Source organism: Solanum tuberosum, unplaced genomic scaffold (assembly GCF_000226075.1).
Source record: "Solanum tuberosum cultivar DM 1-3 516 R44 unplaced genomic scaffold, SolTub_3.0 scf00068, whole genome shotgun sequence".
Classification (NCBI taxonomy): Eukaryota; Viridiplantae; Streptophyta; class Magnoliopsida; order Solanales; family Solanaceae; genus Solanum; species Solanum tuberosum.
Window position 1 is genome coordinate 647,074 of NW_006238994.1, and position 16,073 is coordinate 663,146.

Here is a 16,073-nt window from a genome sequence, read left to right on the forward strand (position 1 = left end):
AAATCACATACAGATACAAAATAATGACTACATCATAATCCATGGATACAAAATTACTATACACACGCATCGTTTACCACTAATGTATCATGACTTACATGTTCACATCAAAACAACAAAACAAAACGTCTCCTTTAACCTTTTGCAACAAAGTCTAAACTTGTCCCCTCAATAAATTCTCGCAAGATCCAGGAGTAACCAAGTATTTAGCTTGACAAATAATCCTTTTTTGGATATTTATGAAGATGGGGTCTCTAAATTCCTCATAGCAAGACCAACAATGGGGGAATCATTCGTTATATCAATCAATGGTGATTGTTTCCCAGTTTTGTTTCTTGATTTCATCATGTTTTCTTCTTAGATTCTTCAATTTTCTCTGAACAAGAAATGAAATAACTTTTCTGAAATCAAATTAAAATTTAATAACGAAATATGAAAAGGGGGAATAAAAACTTACTAGTTGACAGAGGGATCTTGTTAGCAATGTTAGCAGCAGCCAAGGTTTTCCAATCAGTTTTGCGTGATACATTGAATTCAAATCACTCGACGATATAGAATTGATTATTTGAAATCGTGAATCATTTGTCCAATCATCTACAATGGCGGATTTGAGATTCAACATTTCGAATTGATAAATAAGATGAACATTTATTTTTTGAATTTTGTGAAGCTGTTACAGATTGGAATGGAATGATATCAATTCGTCTGCGTGATTTGTGGGGAAAGAAAATCAGTTCTACGTGATTTGTTGGAAAAGAAAATCAGTTCTGCGTGATTTATGGGAAAGAAAATCAATTTTACATTAATATTCCATATTAAGCGCAACTTGCAAGTTTATAATGTATCATATATAATGTATCCGGAGGAAACTTATGTATCCGGATGGTTGAGTTTTTAAGGGATTTTTTGTAAAATAGAAAAATGTAGGAATAGAATGTAATTTAGGATCTTACACTATGGGATTTAGGTAAGTTACCCTTAACAATTTAGCTAGTATTTACTTTCTACTCTATTGGATCTTCAACTTGCAATATAATTAGAGGATAATTTTAGGGAAACTACCTAATTAGACAAACCTACTAAATCTTCTTATACTTCAAAATAATTCATAATCACTCATCTCTACTCCCCTCGATCTCTCCCCCTCTTTCTCTTGATCTCTTGTCCTCGCTCTCTCGATCTCTCCCTTATTTATGCTATCTCCCTCTCTTTATATTCCATGACTAACATTGATTTCATAATCCAACTCAATTCCAATTGAATTCACATTTGCTTTGGTTTATGTATGCTTGATTGATGCTTAAGGTGAGAAGAAAGGAGATTAAAGGGACACCTAATATTTTACTTTTCTATTGGATTTTTACATCACAAACCATAGTTTTCCTCCCTTGATACATCAAGTAGTAGTCTCCGTAACACGCTGTTAACAATGGGCCTATGATATCGTTTAATTGAGCAATATACATGTATGTGTATAACTATATTTTTGTTTTCGTCTTTTTCTAAGTATGTAATTAAGACATAATTATACCAGTACATGTATCTATCCACAAATACATACATCTGAATAAGTGTATCTTCGTAGTTATCTAAGTATGTATCTATGCATCACAAAATTGATATCAGATAGATGTATTTATGCACACATACACTAGATACATCTTTTTCTTTTTAAAATTAAAGATGTGTTGTTGCCAATTTATGTCACAACCAAAAGTATACCTTAGGTGTAACATGGCGTACAGAATTTTGAGAGGCCCTACACAAGCCAATTAGCATACATCATACACGATAATAGAAACAAAGATTTCAGAGAAACAGTTTAATATCATAAAAGAGTTTTGACAAACAGAAACTCTAACACCATTCTCAATAAGGCATCTACTACATCAAAAGGAAAGTGATTGGGACGTAACTCATACATCACATACAAAGTCTGAAAACTCAAGTAAATAAAGCAATAAGGGTGTCTCGGTCCTCGGAAGATGAGGACTCATCAATTCTTGAGTGCCAAAAAGATCAACTAGCCACGAGTGTGAGAGGTAGAAACGTCAGACTCTACATCAGTGAAATAATGTAGGCACAAGTATACATTAGTACATGGAATGTACTAAGTATGATGGCAATGCATAAGAGTTATGAAATCATGCTAAAAAGACTTTACGTGACATGCAATGACCAAGTTAAATCATAAGATAAAAGGGTTAGAAAACATTAGTCATGATCATGGTCAATGCAAGCTAAACATCTTTAAAACACTTGTAAGATACTTTAGAAAGTAACCTTAGTTTATTATTATGGAAAGTTTACCATAAAACCGACAAAGACCATGTGAGCTATAATATAGAATTTGTTGTCTATCCTACACCGATAAGAACCATACATTTGAGCTAAAGTGGATCCACTAGGTAATCTCTACTAAAGGGAGAGATTTCATCGTTATATCCTATCAATGCTAAGTATAAATCCAACGAAATAGTCATTAATCATATTCATCTTATTATCCATGGAAAAGTACAATTAAGCAATCAATCCAACCTAGAGTTTGTTTAGACTAGCTCATTAATCTTGATTCAACTTAGGTGAGAAAATATTTCAACCCTTATGAATTCTTTTTGTGAGAAAACCTATTATAACAACTACATTGATACTTTACTCTCAAAGCATCTGCAAATCATGTACACCCATTTCATCAGAAGGATGTGTATCTTCATAAATTCATCTTCCATAATTTATAAGCTTAATCATGTGTTCATAGTCTAAAACTCATGGATCATGTATGGATTCATATGAATTCAACTCAAAAATATGTAATTGCTTCAATTCATGCATACATAGTAGAAAATAATCAATTTGATCATAATTGAAAAGAACCCATAAAGAATGAATAAAACTCTAACTTGAATTGAGAATTTATCTCTACAAAATTGGAGATTTTTGGAAACCTATTGAGGAAAGGACTTCATAGGTGAATACTAACATACCTTGGAGTTCAGAGTCCTATTGCTATGGTGAATTTGAGATCTTGGTGCTTGAAACCCTAGATTGTTCTTCCTTGAGTTTGAGGGAATTTAAAGAGGATGAGCTCGGAGGGAATTTAGGGATTTAGGTGAATGATTGTAAGGGGATATTAATGGGGCTTAAGATTAGGACCAGAACGGCTCAGTTTAGGCTTGAAGAAATTAGGAAATGACTCAAAAGCCCTTGAAAAAATAATTGTCAAATCCCTTCTACGGTTTGGACATACGGTCCACCGTAGAAATGATCAGAGACCCTAAATTTTTGACCAACTTTTGATGGACACAGTCTACGACTCGTAGGTCTATCTACGAACTGTAGACACCAACCGTAAAAATTAACATTTGGCCTTAGAATTTTACTAAACTGGGAGCTACATACGAGACATATCTACAACTTGTAGATCAATTGACAGACCGTACTAGTGAACTGTAAAAGAGGTATTGGGACTTGATTTTTAGAAATTTATTTTTCCCCTTTCTATGGATGTGATCTACAACCCGTAGAAGCTTCTACGGTTCGTAGATGGGGCGCGTAGAACCAGACTACCATCCAAAGATTCTTTTCTTTCTTTTTCCAAATTCGAGGTGTTACAATTTATTCAACAAAAAATCAATCAATATTTACCAACCAGGCCCAATCTAATGACCCGACCCAAAATGAGAAAAAAGGAAATAGAATAAATCAACTTAATAAAAGCCAAATTAAATTTGAACCGAACACCGAAAAAATGCCCTTTCAGCTTCATCTGAAATTCACTCGCTTGAAAAAGTTGTCCATGGCGATCTCGAAGATGAGAAAAGACATAAAATTCAATCAAAGAGATTGAAAAAGCTTAGATAGAATCCACCTTAGACGTTTCAAACTCTCAAAATGCCATTAATTCTGGTTAACTGCTTCCACAAACACCCAACTTGCCGATATGTATTATGTAGAAGAGGAATCAGGATCTGCAAGATATGGATATGAAACTGGATATGCTCGAATCGGACTGCATCTCGATTTGCACATGAATAATCTGTTGTATTACCCTAAAGAGTCATACTCATATCCAGGGCATTTTGTCCATGAAAGAGCGTCATCAGTCTAGCTCATCATGACTCGATCATGACCTTAGGCGGAATTAGTCTTCGCCGGAAGAATGAAAGATACCGACAAGCACAAAGCAACCGTCAAAAGGGGTTTCGTCCAATGAAAAAGAAAATTTCAGCTCAAACTTTGTGTTTGGTAAGTTTTTTTTTAGATCTTAGTATACCTAATCACAAATCTGAAGAAACTGAACCTTAAGTCGATTTCTCTATCAATAATAAATCATCTTCAATATTTCTTTCCTACAGATTGAGTTTTCGTTGATACCACTATATAGGAGTAGATGTCAAGGATGGTCAATCACGAAAAAGAAATCTACATTAAGACAAAGGTAAGTTTCTAGTAAAGCGACGAGAGGGAGTTGCTCCGATGGTAAGCACCCCTCACTTCCAACCCGAAGGTTGCGAGTTCGAGTCACCAAGGGAGCAAAAGGGGTGGGAGCTCCTAGGGGGAGGATAAAAAAAAAAGTTTCTAGTAAAGCTTTTGATTACTAGCTAGATGAATTAATTTGTTTCCCTAAAATTCCTATGTTGAAATCTTCTAATTCGTAGATTAGGAATTTGGGCCTTCTCTATTTCGAATATAGCTTTAGCTTCTATTGATAGATCTTGTTTGAATTATATATGATGTGATTAGTACCTACAAAATAGAAAGCTTGATTAGTTATAAAATCAGCAAGTAGATTGCCTTCCTTGAATATGTGTTCCACTACTAATGAATCAGCTAATTAATTATAACATTATATGTTCTATCCTTTGTACTTCAACAATTATCACCCAAGGTACCTTGCCATTAAGAACCTTTGTTAGGCTTAAATAATCATTTTCCTAAATCAAGATTTTGGAATGTTGTTTAACCACGTTTAACTCTTGACAAACAACACAATATTTTTGTTAAGTTCCATCACAACTTTTCAGTAAGACATCTTTCATACATTTATCAATTAGTGATCCCTCTTCCCATTCTACAACTTGAGGTCTAAGCCTTTTGCAGTATTTATTCTACGTAAAATTGGTCCACATACACTTCTTGGTCCTAGATACATCTGCGCCCTCTTAGAACCAGATTGCAACTATGCACAAATACACTAGATACATCAATACACTTTTTATATGCATATATGAAATTGATATTGAATATACTATATGAAGTTGTATTACATTGAATTAGTATCTATACTAGCAGACTTTGTGTTGTTTGCTCATAATTTTAACTACGGAAAAAAAGAGGATACAGTTAAACTTTTTATCCAAAGTATTGTAACACGTAGAATTTACTCATCCACACTAAAATAACAACAATATATCCAACGCAATTTCAAAAGTAGAATCCAGAAAAATAGAATATATCACCTACCTACCATTATGAAATAGAAATACTTATTTCCAATAGGTCTTCGACTCAAGCTCAAAAAGAAAAGAAGTATAATAATTTTGTAAATGACAAGAAAGCAAATAGAGTAATGAACCAATAAATGCAAAATATTTTGTAAAGTAAAATAGTAAATTTTAAACCTCTCCTCAAACCCAATTCAAGCCAACCGTTGGGTACGATAGGTCACCTATGTTGGCCATTGGAAAAACAGTCCACAAAACCACCAAACTATAAAAAGGAAAAGGTAAAAAGTGGTCTAACAGGACCACTACAAAGCATTTTTCACTTCTTTTTTCAAATCCAAAGTCCTTTAATAACTAACTTTATTGTTGCATTATTTATAACTCGTGCACATCCTTCACTGATTCCACTTTATTCAATGTCAAAATTTCTAATTTTTTTACTAACTTGAAGGGGTAAAAAAAAGGTTAAAAGAGTACTAAAAGAAAAGCTCTCTTTCTAATGCACACATTCAAAAAAAAGTCACTGCTCCCTAAAGATTCCTGAACCGTTCACTCTTTTGTCATTATGTGTTGTTTTCACATATAACTTTTTACGTTACATCTATGTTTGTCTTCAACAAAAAAATAAAAAAATATTGAAGATACTCTTAATCTCGAATATTGATAGTCTTAAAAATATCATTTGACTTGACTAATTAAACCCGCATATACTCCGATCTTTTAACATGGGTGAAATAAGTCGTTGAATTCTAGTCAAGTTTTATTAAGAGCTCTATTCTCACACAAGAGTTTAAAATCACTTGTTATGTCATGTGACAGATCGAGGGTGAATATAAGTTTAATTAGTCAAGTCAAGGAGAGAGATCAATAGATGAAGAACAAAACTAATAATATACATCAAGCTCAGGAGTGTTGTCAATGCTCACATGGTGGTACAACTACTTATGCACTATTGTACAACATGCAGAATATGAAAGAGAGAGAACATGGACAGTCACGTGGGTGTTGGTGAAATGGGACCCACAAACCATGACAAAATAAATTACTTATATTGATTAGTAGGACCCACATTCAAGTGTCAGTACTATCCCATGTGATGGTCTGTCTGTATGTTGACCCCCCCACCCCAATAAATAAAATAAAGAAGGAGAAAAGGACAACTGCAATAAAAAGACAAATTCCTAAAAAGAGAGATAATAAAAAGCAAATCACATTAAGAAAAAGACACCAATTAAAGCTACTAAATTATGAAACTTCCTCCATTTTCCTCCTCCTTTTTTCTGTCTGTTTACATCTTTGATTGATACACTATTTAATATTCTTATAATAAAATTACAACAAAGAGTTGGAAAAAAAAAAAAGGAAAATTACAAAAGATAGCAAGCTAATATATGGTAAAAAGACGCTTACTAATATAATGTCTACATGCTAAAAGCATACAATAAAAAAGTTACAAACAAAAGAGCTTCCCCTTTGCCTTTGCCTTTGCCTTGTACTAATATGAGTATTTTGAAATTACATATATTTCAACTTGAAGTCTTGATTTACTCTTCTGCCTTGTGCTTCATCATCTTCATCTTCTATACAAGTGATTACAACAACACAAAAGAAAATTACAACTAGTTAACCTTTAGGATGTCTTAAGTACACAAGTGGACACCCAATAATGCTTAGGTAAAGGAGGAAGGAGATTACAAGTGATACTTTGGATTTTACTTATTTGTACCTATGGCTAATTATCCTTTTTCTTTAACATGTGAATCCAGCCTCAACTAAAGGAGAGATATGGGAAAAAGACACTGAAAATACATTTTACAACATGGCTGTCACACATCATTCTTCTTCTTTTTTATGTATTTATGCATATTTTGTATAATAGTAGTAGTAGTAAGTAGGGTATGTGTTTTCCTGACTGATGCTGGCTTGCTTCTTCAGAGTAGTATTTTTTTGTTTTGGGGTTTGGTTACGGTTCGTCATCGTTCTTTCTTTCCTTCCTGTGGAAACAAGAAGACACAAGAAAAGGCCAAAAAAAACATGTAACCAACATCATCAATAAAAGAAACAAGTAGAGTACCAAGATGTTTTGTGTCTAAGGGAAAGAAGATTTATTAAATGAGCCAAGAAAATGTGACAACTTACCTAAACTAAGGAAGCTAAACTACGTAACATAACAAGCTGTCCAGGCCTACATTCCAATGGTGCCATGTCCGGAAGGGAACCTGCAATAATCACCATTATCGGAATATGATTAGAATAATTATACATGTAACTAATATGGAAAACAGTCAAAAATACCCCTAAATGACTAAATGTCGTTATTATCATTTAGATTGGTCGTACCGTTGCCCGACCGTTACCGTTGAATAATTTTGACGCGTGAAAACCACGCGATCTATGTTTGGAGTTCAATTAATGTAGAGGGGTAAATTTGAACATTTTCTATAAAAGAACACGTAAATAACTAAGACATGGGAGTAGGAAAATCGAGTGGTGAAATGCACCTAGGCACTTGGAAGTAACATGATTTGAAAGGAGTCATGTCTAGAGTACTAGTAGCAGGTAACAAGGAGGAAGAAGGGATCATATTATTGTTAGCAGAGGATGATGCATTTAATCCAGCACCTTTGTCAACATCTCCAGCAGCTTCATTTGAGAAAGTTGTGATAAAGTCTCCAACTGCTTTAGGTGATGCAAATGGACTATCTGGGAGATTATGCTCCAAACTGCTGCATTTAAGTCATGTTGTCAAATTTTACTTGAATCAAGAACCAGACAAGTCAGTAATGCAGTAGTTACTCAAATTGAGTTATTACCAAATGCATCAAGATTGACTTTGGTTTAACAGAGACATGTATCCAAAAGTAAAAAACTATACTAGCTTTGGCAAATTTACAATAGTTACCTTTCTTGAAAATCACTTGCTTCCTTCTTGGAACTTTCTTTGCCATTGCTATTTTCATCTTTACCTGTGAAGCATTCTCTCTCCTTGGCAGTGAGATTTCCATTCTTTTGCTCAGCAGCAGTAAAAGCAGTAAAATTGGCCATTTTTGGTGCAAAACCATTCTCTGCAACAAAACAAACACCAAATATCAACATCTTCACTCTGAACTTCTAGCCTAAAACCTCATTTCCATTAATTATTCAACCAACTATGCTACCATTTCAATTGAGTGCAAAATCTATCTGTACTCATTCCACTCTATTGAAGCAAAACTCAAGATATACCTTCTAGGATGCCAAAGTCTGTGGAGCGAACCATATTTTGATTGAAGAAGCCTGGAGAGTGAGGTGGGGATGGGATAACAGCACTCATGGAAAGGGCGCGATGATGGTTGCTCCTTTTGACATCAAGAAGCTGTAAATTCAGTAATCTCCTGCTTTGGAGCTCAATTGCCTGTTGCAGATCAGCTTGTTCTTCCAATTTTCTCCTCCACAATGCATCTTGAGTATTGTAAAACATTCTTGCACCTAGTCCATCACAATAAGTAAAGTAGCATTAAAAGTTGAAACTTTTGGGAAGCCATCACATTCTAGAGATAAAAAAAATATCAGAAATCAATCTGAAATGTTGTTACTTACCAAGCTGAAGATCATAAGGATCACTGGACTCAAGACCAGTAGGACTACCACATCCAGTGAATTCTCCCCTCTCCATCTGCTGTTGGTGTTGTTTCCTGCAATTTCAACCCCAACATCAAAATTAATCAATATAAAGAATAAAAACTTCATAAGAAGTAAGTACTTGTAATAAAAGGATTAATACCTAAACTTCTCTGGGACTTTGCCCTTCTCTTTGTAAGGCTTGACAAGCACCCTAGCATCACATACAAAATGAGGATTTCCTTTGGCAAGAATGGTCTTCACAGTCTCTGGATAAACAAATGTAACAAAACCAAACATCCTCTTTTGCTGATATGGAATCCTCACATCTTGAACAGGCCCATAAGTGCTAGAAAAATCAAGAATAACAAGATTTAAGAAACCAAAATGAGGGGGCCAACCTTAATACATTGAATTTTTCAAACTAATAATACCTGAAATAATTGGAAACATCCTCTTCTTTGAAAGTACTATCAGCAGGAAATGTCAAGTAAATTTGCCTTGAACCTGGATTTGCTATTCCAGCTCCACCATTCAGTCCAAAATCCCCTCTTTCAAAACGACTTCTGCTCAACTTATGCATGTCATCACCCATCATCAATGCTGCAGCTGCTCTGTAGAAATATCACATCAAGAATCAGTCCAAAGTTCCAATTTTTTTAAACACCATAGAGGCAGTAAGAAAGGAAGAGGGGGGGTTCAAACCTGGGACTCTCAGCAGACTGCAACTGTTGCTGCTGAAGAAAGTTGATGCATTTGTTAGCAGCCATGGGAGAGAGAGGGAAGTTAGAAGAAGCCATGAGCTGAGAAGCTGTGGCTAGTCTTTGCTGGTGAGCTGACTTAGATCTGAGAAGTTCTTGGCAATGTTCCATCATCTCAAACTTGCTTGGTGACCCAACCTCGCCCTCACCAGGCCCAGCACCATGAAGGAACCTACAGCTACTTCCATTCTTGCAATACCCTCTAGCAAAATAGAGACAAGGTTTCCAGCCAAGTCCTCCACTTGGGTCATCAGCCCCCAAACATATATCACTCACAGAGCAGCTCCTTCTATGAGAGAGCCCGTTGACTGAGCTGCAGCCACCACCACCCCAGTTATATGAAGAGAAAAGCATGGAATCCCCACTTGGACTTGAGGCTAAATCTTGCTGTTGCTGTTGCTGCTGCTGTTGGTAATAAACATCAGGATTCTTAGGCCCCAAGGTTGGTGACCCATCATTCAAGAAAGAAAGCTGGTCCTGTAGTTGAAACTCATCTATCAAGTCTACTTCTCCATTGCAATAAAAGGGAGGAGCAGAGGAATTCATGGTGGAATTGTTCATTCCATTAGTACTAGCAGCAGTATATGAGATGTTGGAAGCACTAGGACTAACTAGATCAGCTTCTTGGAACTCAGAGAAACTAGGACTAGTACTCCAAGAAGCAGAAACAGTTGAAGAGTGGTTGTTGTTACTAGTTATGCTAAGAGGTGAAGGAAGGTTTAAACCACCAAGAATCCTACCAGAAGTAGCTGAAGAAGAAGAATTCTGCCTCGAAAAACACACTGAACCACCAAAAGGTGAAGGTGAAGAAGGAGTTGAAGGTGTAGAAGGTGAGTTTGAAGAAACACCAAGTTCTTTTCTTGCTTTAAGAATCACTGAGTGAACTAAAGCTTCTGGACCAAAAGCCAATCTAATCATTTCTTTCTCACCATGGTCTTGTATCAGAAGAATCCCCATAATTTTTGAGGCATTTTCAGGATCCAAACTTTGAATCCTTTGGAAAACAATTTTTGTAGCTTCATATGCATCCATAACTTCCTCTCTTCTTTGGGTTGGTAGTAGATTCAAACTCCAACCCTTAAAACTTCCTTTTTGTCTTTCCTAAAGTACAGACTGTCAAGAAAAAAAAAATCCTTTCTTTTCCACTACCAACTAGCAAAACACCAGCTGTTTCTTAACAAGATTCAAGTTACTCCTTTCTCTTACTCTTCCTGCATAAAAACAACCAAGAAAGTAAGTGAAAAACTCTTAAAAGTAGAAATCTCCCGTGGGGGGTTGAACAGATTCTTAATTGAAAGGAAAAAAAAAGTAGTTGTATTTCTCTATAAAGAAAGCTGAAAGCTTTAGTTACAACAACAAACCACAGATGAGCAAAACAAGAACAAATAACTTATTTTACCAAATTGAAACATAAAGATTAGAGCTTTACCCATAAAAGATGACTCTTTTCTACTAGAAAATCTTTCACTTCCTCTTTTTTTCCACTTTGATCAAATTTTCCCTACATGGGTTTGTTAACACACTGCAAAAGAAAATAACCTAAACCACCGCCCTCTCTATTTCTATGCAGCCTGCAAGAAGCAGCAGTACTAGCAGCAGCACCAGCTTGACAGCAACAGAAACAGCAAACCCATAAATATTTAATACTAGTAACACCACTAAATTTCAAACACACGCCCCTCCCTCACCTCACCTCTACCCCCCACCCACCCCCACTTCAAAACAAGTTTTGTTTTTTGGGGGGTTAGTGTGAGTAAAAGCTAAAATCTTTTTTCTCTTTCTTTCAAGAAAAGATTAAATTAAATTTAAAAAAATGAGAGTGAGTGAAGTGGATCCAGATCTAATTTGAATTGGTGCACGTTCCTCTCTTTGTAATTTTTAGTTTAGCCTTATTTCTGACACACTGACTGTGAGCTAGCCCTCCATTTTTCCTCTACTACTACCACTACTTTTTCCTTTTTTTTTTAATAATAATAATTGCTGCAAACGAGGGTAAGTGAAATTATCCCCCAATCACGGTTTTGAAGCGAGTGGAGTACACGCTCTCATTGCAGATTTGGGACCCACTCTGGATTTTCCATTATTGAGTAGTCTTCCATTATCATTTATTTCCTTTCGTACCTATTTCGTATTTAATCAGACTAACTCCGTTTATTTTTATTTGTCATGTTTTTCAAAAGTTAATTTGACTAAATTTTAAAGTTAAATTAGATTACATTAATTTGATATTTTTAAAAATAAATTTAGATATTTAAAAATTATGCGAAAAGTACTATAAATTACAATTTTTTACATATCAATATCGTAAAATGTTAGTCAAAGTTTTTATAGTTGGATTCTAAAAAAAATGACAATTAAAAGTGGACGGCGGTAGTATTTACAATGCTAAATTAGGAGTATACGAAAATGGGATCGACCGATAAATTGAATCAAAAAATGTTTTTGTTTATTATTATTGGTTATTAGGTTAGTGGATTTTTATTACTTTTATTTTATTTTTAAATTATTGGATTATCGATTCGATTTTGATTTTTTAATATTGAATTATTGGATGATTAATAACTCATTAAAATCGTAGTAATGTACTATTTTATATCTATACAAAATATTAATTGTTAGTCTTATTGGTTATTGAATTTGGTCTTCAACCTTCAATTTACACTTCACGTTGTACAAAATATCAAAACTTAAAGTAAGAACCTTATTTCTCTTAATTTCTTTTTGTGTTGCATTTGTATGGTGTTTTTCATGTTAGTTGTTATTGTTTTTTATTTTATGAGAGTTTTGTATAGTTACATTATTGTCTTGTTGTGTTAAATTATCGGAAAAGTCATATATTTATTTTGTAAGCATTTTTTATTGATTTAAATCGAAAATTGAATCATTAAGGGTCAAAATCGATTAAAAAAATCTTATTAATTTAGCATATTTAAAAAATGAAAACCAATAGATCGAATTGATAATATATAAAACCAAACTAAATCGATCGATGCACTTAAAATTTATTTATTGATTAAATTATTTATAAAAGTGTATTCTTTTATTTGAAATTTATTTATTTTAGATGTATAATATTGTAAAATCTTGTCATATTTGTAAAAATTTGTGTGTAATTATATTACGTCGCATAAATTAAAACAAAAAAATGTAGGAGTGAGCATGTGTTTATTGGTTTGGTTAAATACAATGTTGTGAGCCTAGAGTTGGAGGGAAAAAATTGAGTTAATGCTCACTGCAAGAATAATTTCTTTCAGCTGTTATTTAGTGGAGAGTAGTATTCAAACTCTTTTCACTCAGGATTGTTTGGTGCGGATTATAACATTAAAAATAGTCATGAGATTAAATTATTGTGTCACTTAATTTATTGTTTGATTGGTAAGTTTGGGATAATTTATCTCTAGATTAATAATGAATATCGGAATAAGTATCTCTCCCCTTGGATGGTATATAAAATAGGTAAATGTCAAAAATATCCCTTTAATCCTTTTTATACATTACTTTGCATATTCATAAAGGGTATTTTTGTAAACAGATAACTTATTCTTAAAATTTATGCAATGCATATTATTTTGAATACAACAAATCAAACACTCAATAACAAATAATTTCGACATAATTTATCATATTATAGCTAATCACATCGTAATCTCATCATAACTTGTATTCAAACCAAACGACTCCTAAAAAATTTTATTTGTAATTTCATTGAACAACATGATTAATTAAAAGTTTGTGATTATCTCCAGATTATATTATTATATATAATCTAATAAATATTACTTTATCTTAATTTATATGTGTCTTGTTTGTTTGTTTTTGGTTTATTTTTTAAAAAAAAGAGTGTTTCTTTTCATATTTTATATATCCTCCAATTCAAGTACTTTATATGAAAATAATGTGTATTAATAAAAGAGTATATATAAACAGAAATAATCGTAGGATAGATAAATTTTATAAAAAAATCATATATTACTTATTCACCATACCATATTCTTTGTATATGATTTAATCTTTACATAACAATTCTTATATTATTAATTCTTATACAGATAATTTATGCATAACTAATATATCAAACCAAATGGTTGTTGAATGTATAAGGTTGTACATACACTTCTATCACTTATTCATAGTTAACAAATGATAATACTATTTAATTAAATTATTAATCATAATAATCCAAAATAATTTATAAAGAATAGTTGAATTTTTTACATTTAGAAAAGAAAAACATTAATTTGTTCTTGATGGCTTTCTTCTACTATTATTATCATAACTATTTTGGGCTATACTGAATTTGTTAAAGTAATACCTTATGTTGTTCATGATCCAATGATGCCTTATTACCCAGCAAGCAAAGAATTGGAAATTTAGTAGTTTAATATTAAAATGCTATGAGGTATATTAGAATTTCTAAAAAGCAATATATTATGATATTCATGATTCAATTATGTTTTATTTAATATTATTTCACTTGCTCTAGTATTTGCATATTTTCATGAATGAAATATTATCCAACATCACCATTTTGGATGTATTTATGATTTTGCCTTTTTCTTTCATGTACTTTATATGAATAAGTTCTTATTGAAATATCTAAAAATATAATTTGTTTTGATAAAGAACATTTTTTTAAAAGGATCTAATCAAATATAAATTTGAACCAAAAAAAAGAGTAAAGTAAAGCTAGTGTTGATGTGATGGTTAGGGGCGTCAAATAAAGCTTGAGTTGAATTTAATTGGGTTAAAAATATTAATAAATGGGTGGATTAATATTGCAATAAAAAATTATTTGGACAAAAATTGATTAAGCTTAAAATGAACTAAAATAATGGGCCCTAATCCACACCCCACGCCACCCCAACCACACACACCTTCTTTCAAAATTTAATCAAGTTTTAATTTTTAATTTTTTTATTATGACTATAATAACGTATCAAAATCAAAGAGAAAATTTTGATACAATTGTGCCTATTTGATAGTTCAAGAATCTAATCTATATAATAGGCAACAATATTAAATTTATAATATTGAAAGAACCCTCAATTCCCTTTTTCATATGCAGTCGGTAGTTTTTTGAGATTCCCTTTTCATGTTTCTTCCTCTCTGTTTTAGTCAATTCATATCATTCACAGTAATTTTTGGCAATGCAAACAATAATAAATCAAGGACATAAAATATTTTTAGCGAAATCTCCAACAAATGAAGTTTGATTCATTAAAATTATTCAATTTGATTATATCTTTCGGATTCCAACATTGGAAATAATTTTTTTCATTGCAAAATAACTCTTAAAAAATGTTTAGAAATATTTTTTAAAAAACAACAAAGAAACTAAGACCCTAATGCATGAAAAGACACTATTTTTCAAAATACACTTAAACCCAAAAGACACATGTAAAATTGAATGCGCTTATTTTAGGTTGTTTTTTTGTATGTATAGAAGTTGAAAAAGAGACTATTCATGTAGAACTTTACAAGATATATTATTTATTATTATTTAAAAAATGTTATTTTATAAAAAAGTTGACATTTTTACAATCAGTCACACTTGTTCTGTATAATCTAAAATTTAAATACATAAAAATTACTCTAATTAAAATACGAAATAAAACTCTCACATAATTGATAAACTGTCATAACAGTTGGACACTTCAACTTAAGTATCCACCAATCTAAAAAAAAATGACATCTTTTAACTTGAAAGAGAATGTATTAAAAAGAAAATGATTTTTACAAGAGTAATTCTTTGTCAGAGTTTTTACACAAAGGAGGTGACAGACATAAAAAGTTTGGAATGGAAAGAACATTTTAAAAGTTATATTCCCTTATTTCAAAATACTCCTTATTGTTATTAAAAATACTTATTATTTTGAAATTTTGAAATAAAATTAATTATTTTTTTATTTTTATCTTATTTACAAACACTTTAAGTATAACACACAAATATAACAAATTTAATAAAATAGTATATAAAATAAAAATTAAATACACAATAAATATTTTGAAACAGAGAAAACATCAATTGTCATGGCTTATGATAATTTACCCAAAATAGAACATAAAAGCAGGTGGTATTGTTAATTCTCTTTGCTTTTTCTATATTAAAATTATATTTAAGTTGATGATTTGGAAGTCTTGTCTATATGGGGCCACCAACATACATATAGGGTCCAACCTTTCACTTTCATACTTTTTCATATTATTATAAAATACACACAATATTTAAAAATATATTACTACTATGATATGATTAAAGAGGTGGGTG

At 32.2% G+C, this 16,073-nt stretch overlaps 1 protein-coding gene across 4 annotated transcripts; it reads right to left on the reverse strand.

Annotated features, from left to right (window-relative positions):
- Positions 1-6,675: 6,675 nt before the first annotated feature.
- LOC102596190 (zinc finger CCCH domain-containing protein 53) lies at positions 6,676-11,493 on the reverse strand. 4 transcript variants are annotated; one of them, XM_006345322.2, is made up of 10 exons: positions 11,235-11,493; positions 9,750-11,016; positions 9,479-9,658; positions 9,208-9,393; positions 9,024-9,118; positions 8,670-8,912; positions 8,347-8,509; positions 7,946-8,170; positions 7,584-7,663; positions 6,676-7,438 (listed from the first exon to the last, which is right to left on the reverse strand). In XM_006345322.2, the coding sequence occupies exons 2-9, from the start codon at positions 10,835-10,837 to the stop codon at positions 7,630-7,632; spliced, it is 2,214 nt and encodes a 737-aa protein (XP_006345384.1). In that variant the 5' UTR covers positions 10,838-11,016; positions 11,235-11,493; the 3' UTR covers positions 6,676-7,438; positions 7,584-7,629. The 4 variants fall into 4 exon arrangements, with proteins under 4 accessions (XP_006345384.1, XP_006345385.1, XP_006345386.1 ...); XM_006345323.2 differs by having other exon boundaries at positions 7,946-8,167; positions 11,235-11,492; XM_006345324.2 differs by having other exon boundaries at positions 8,067-8,170; positions 11,235-11,491.
- Positions 11,494-16,073: the final 4,580 nt, after the last annotated feature.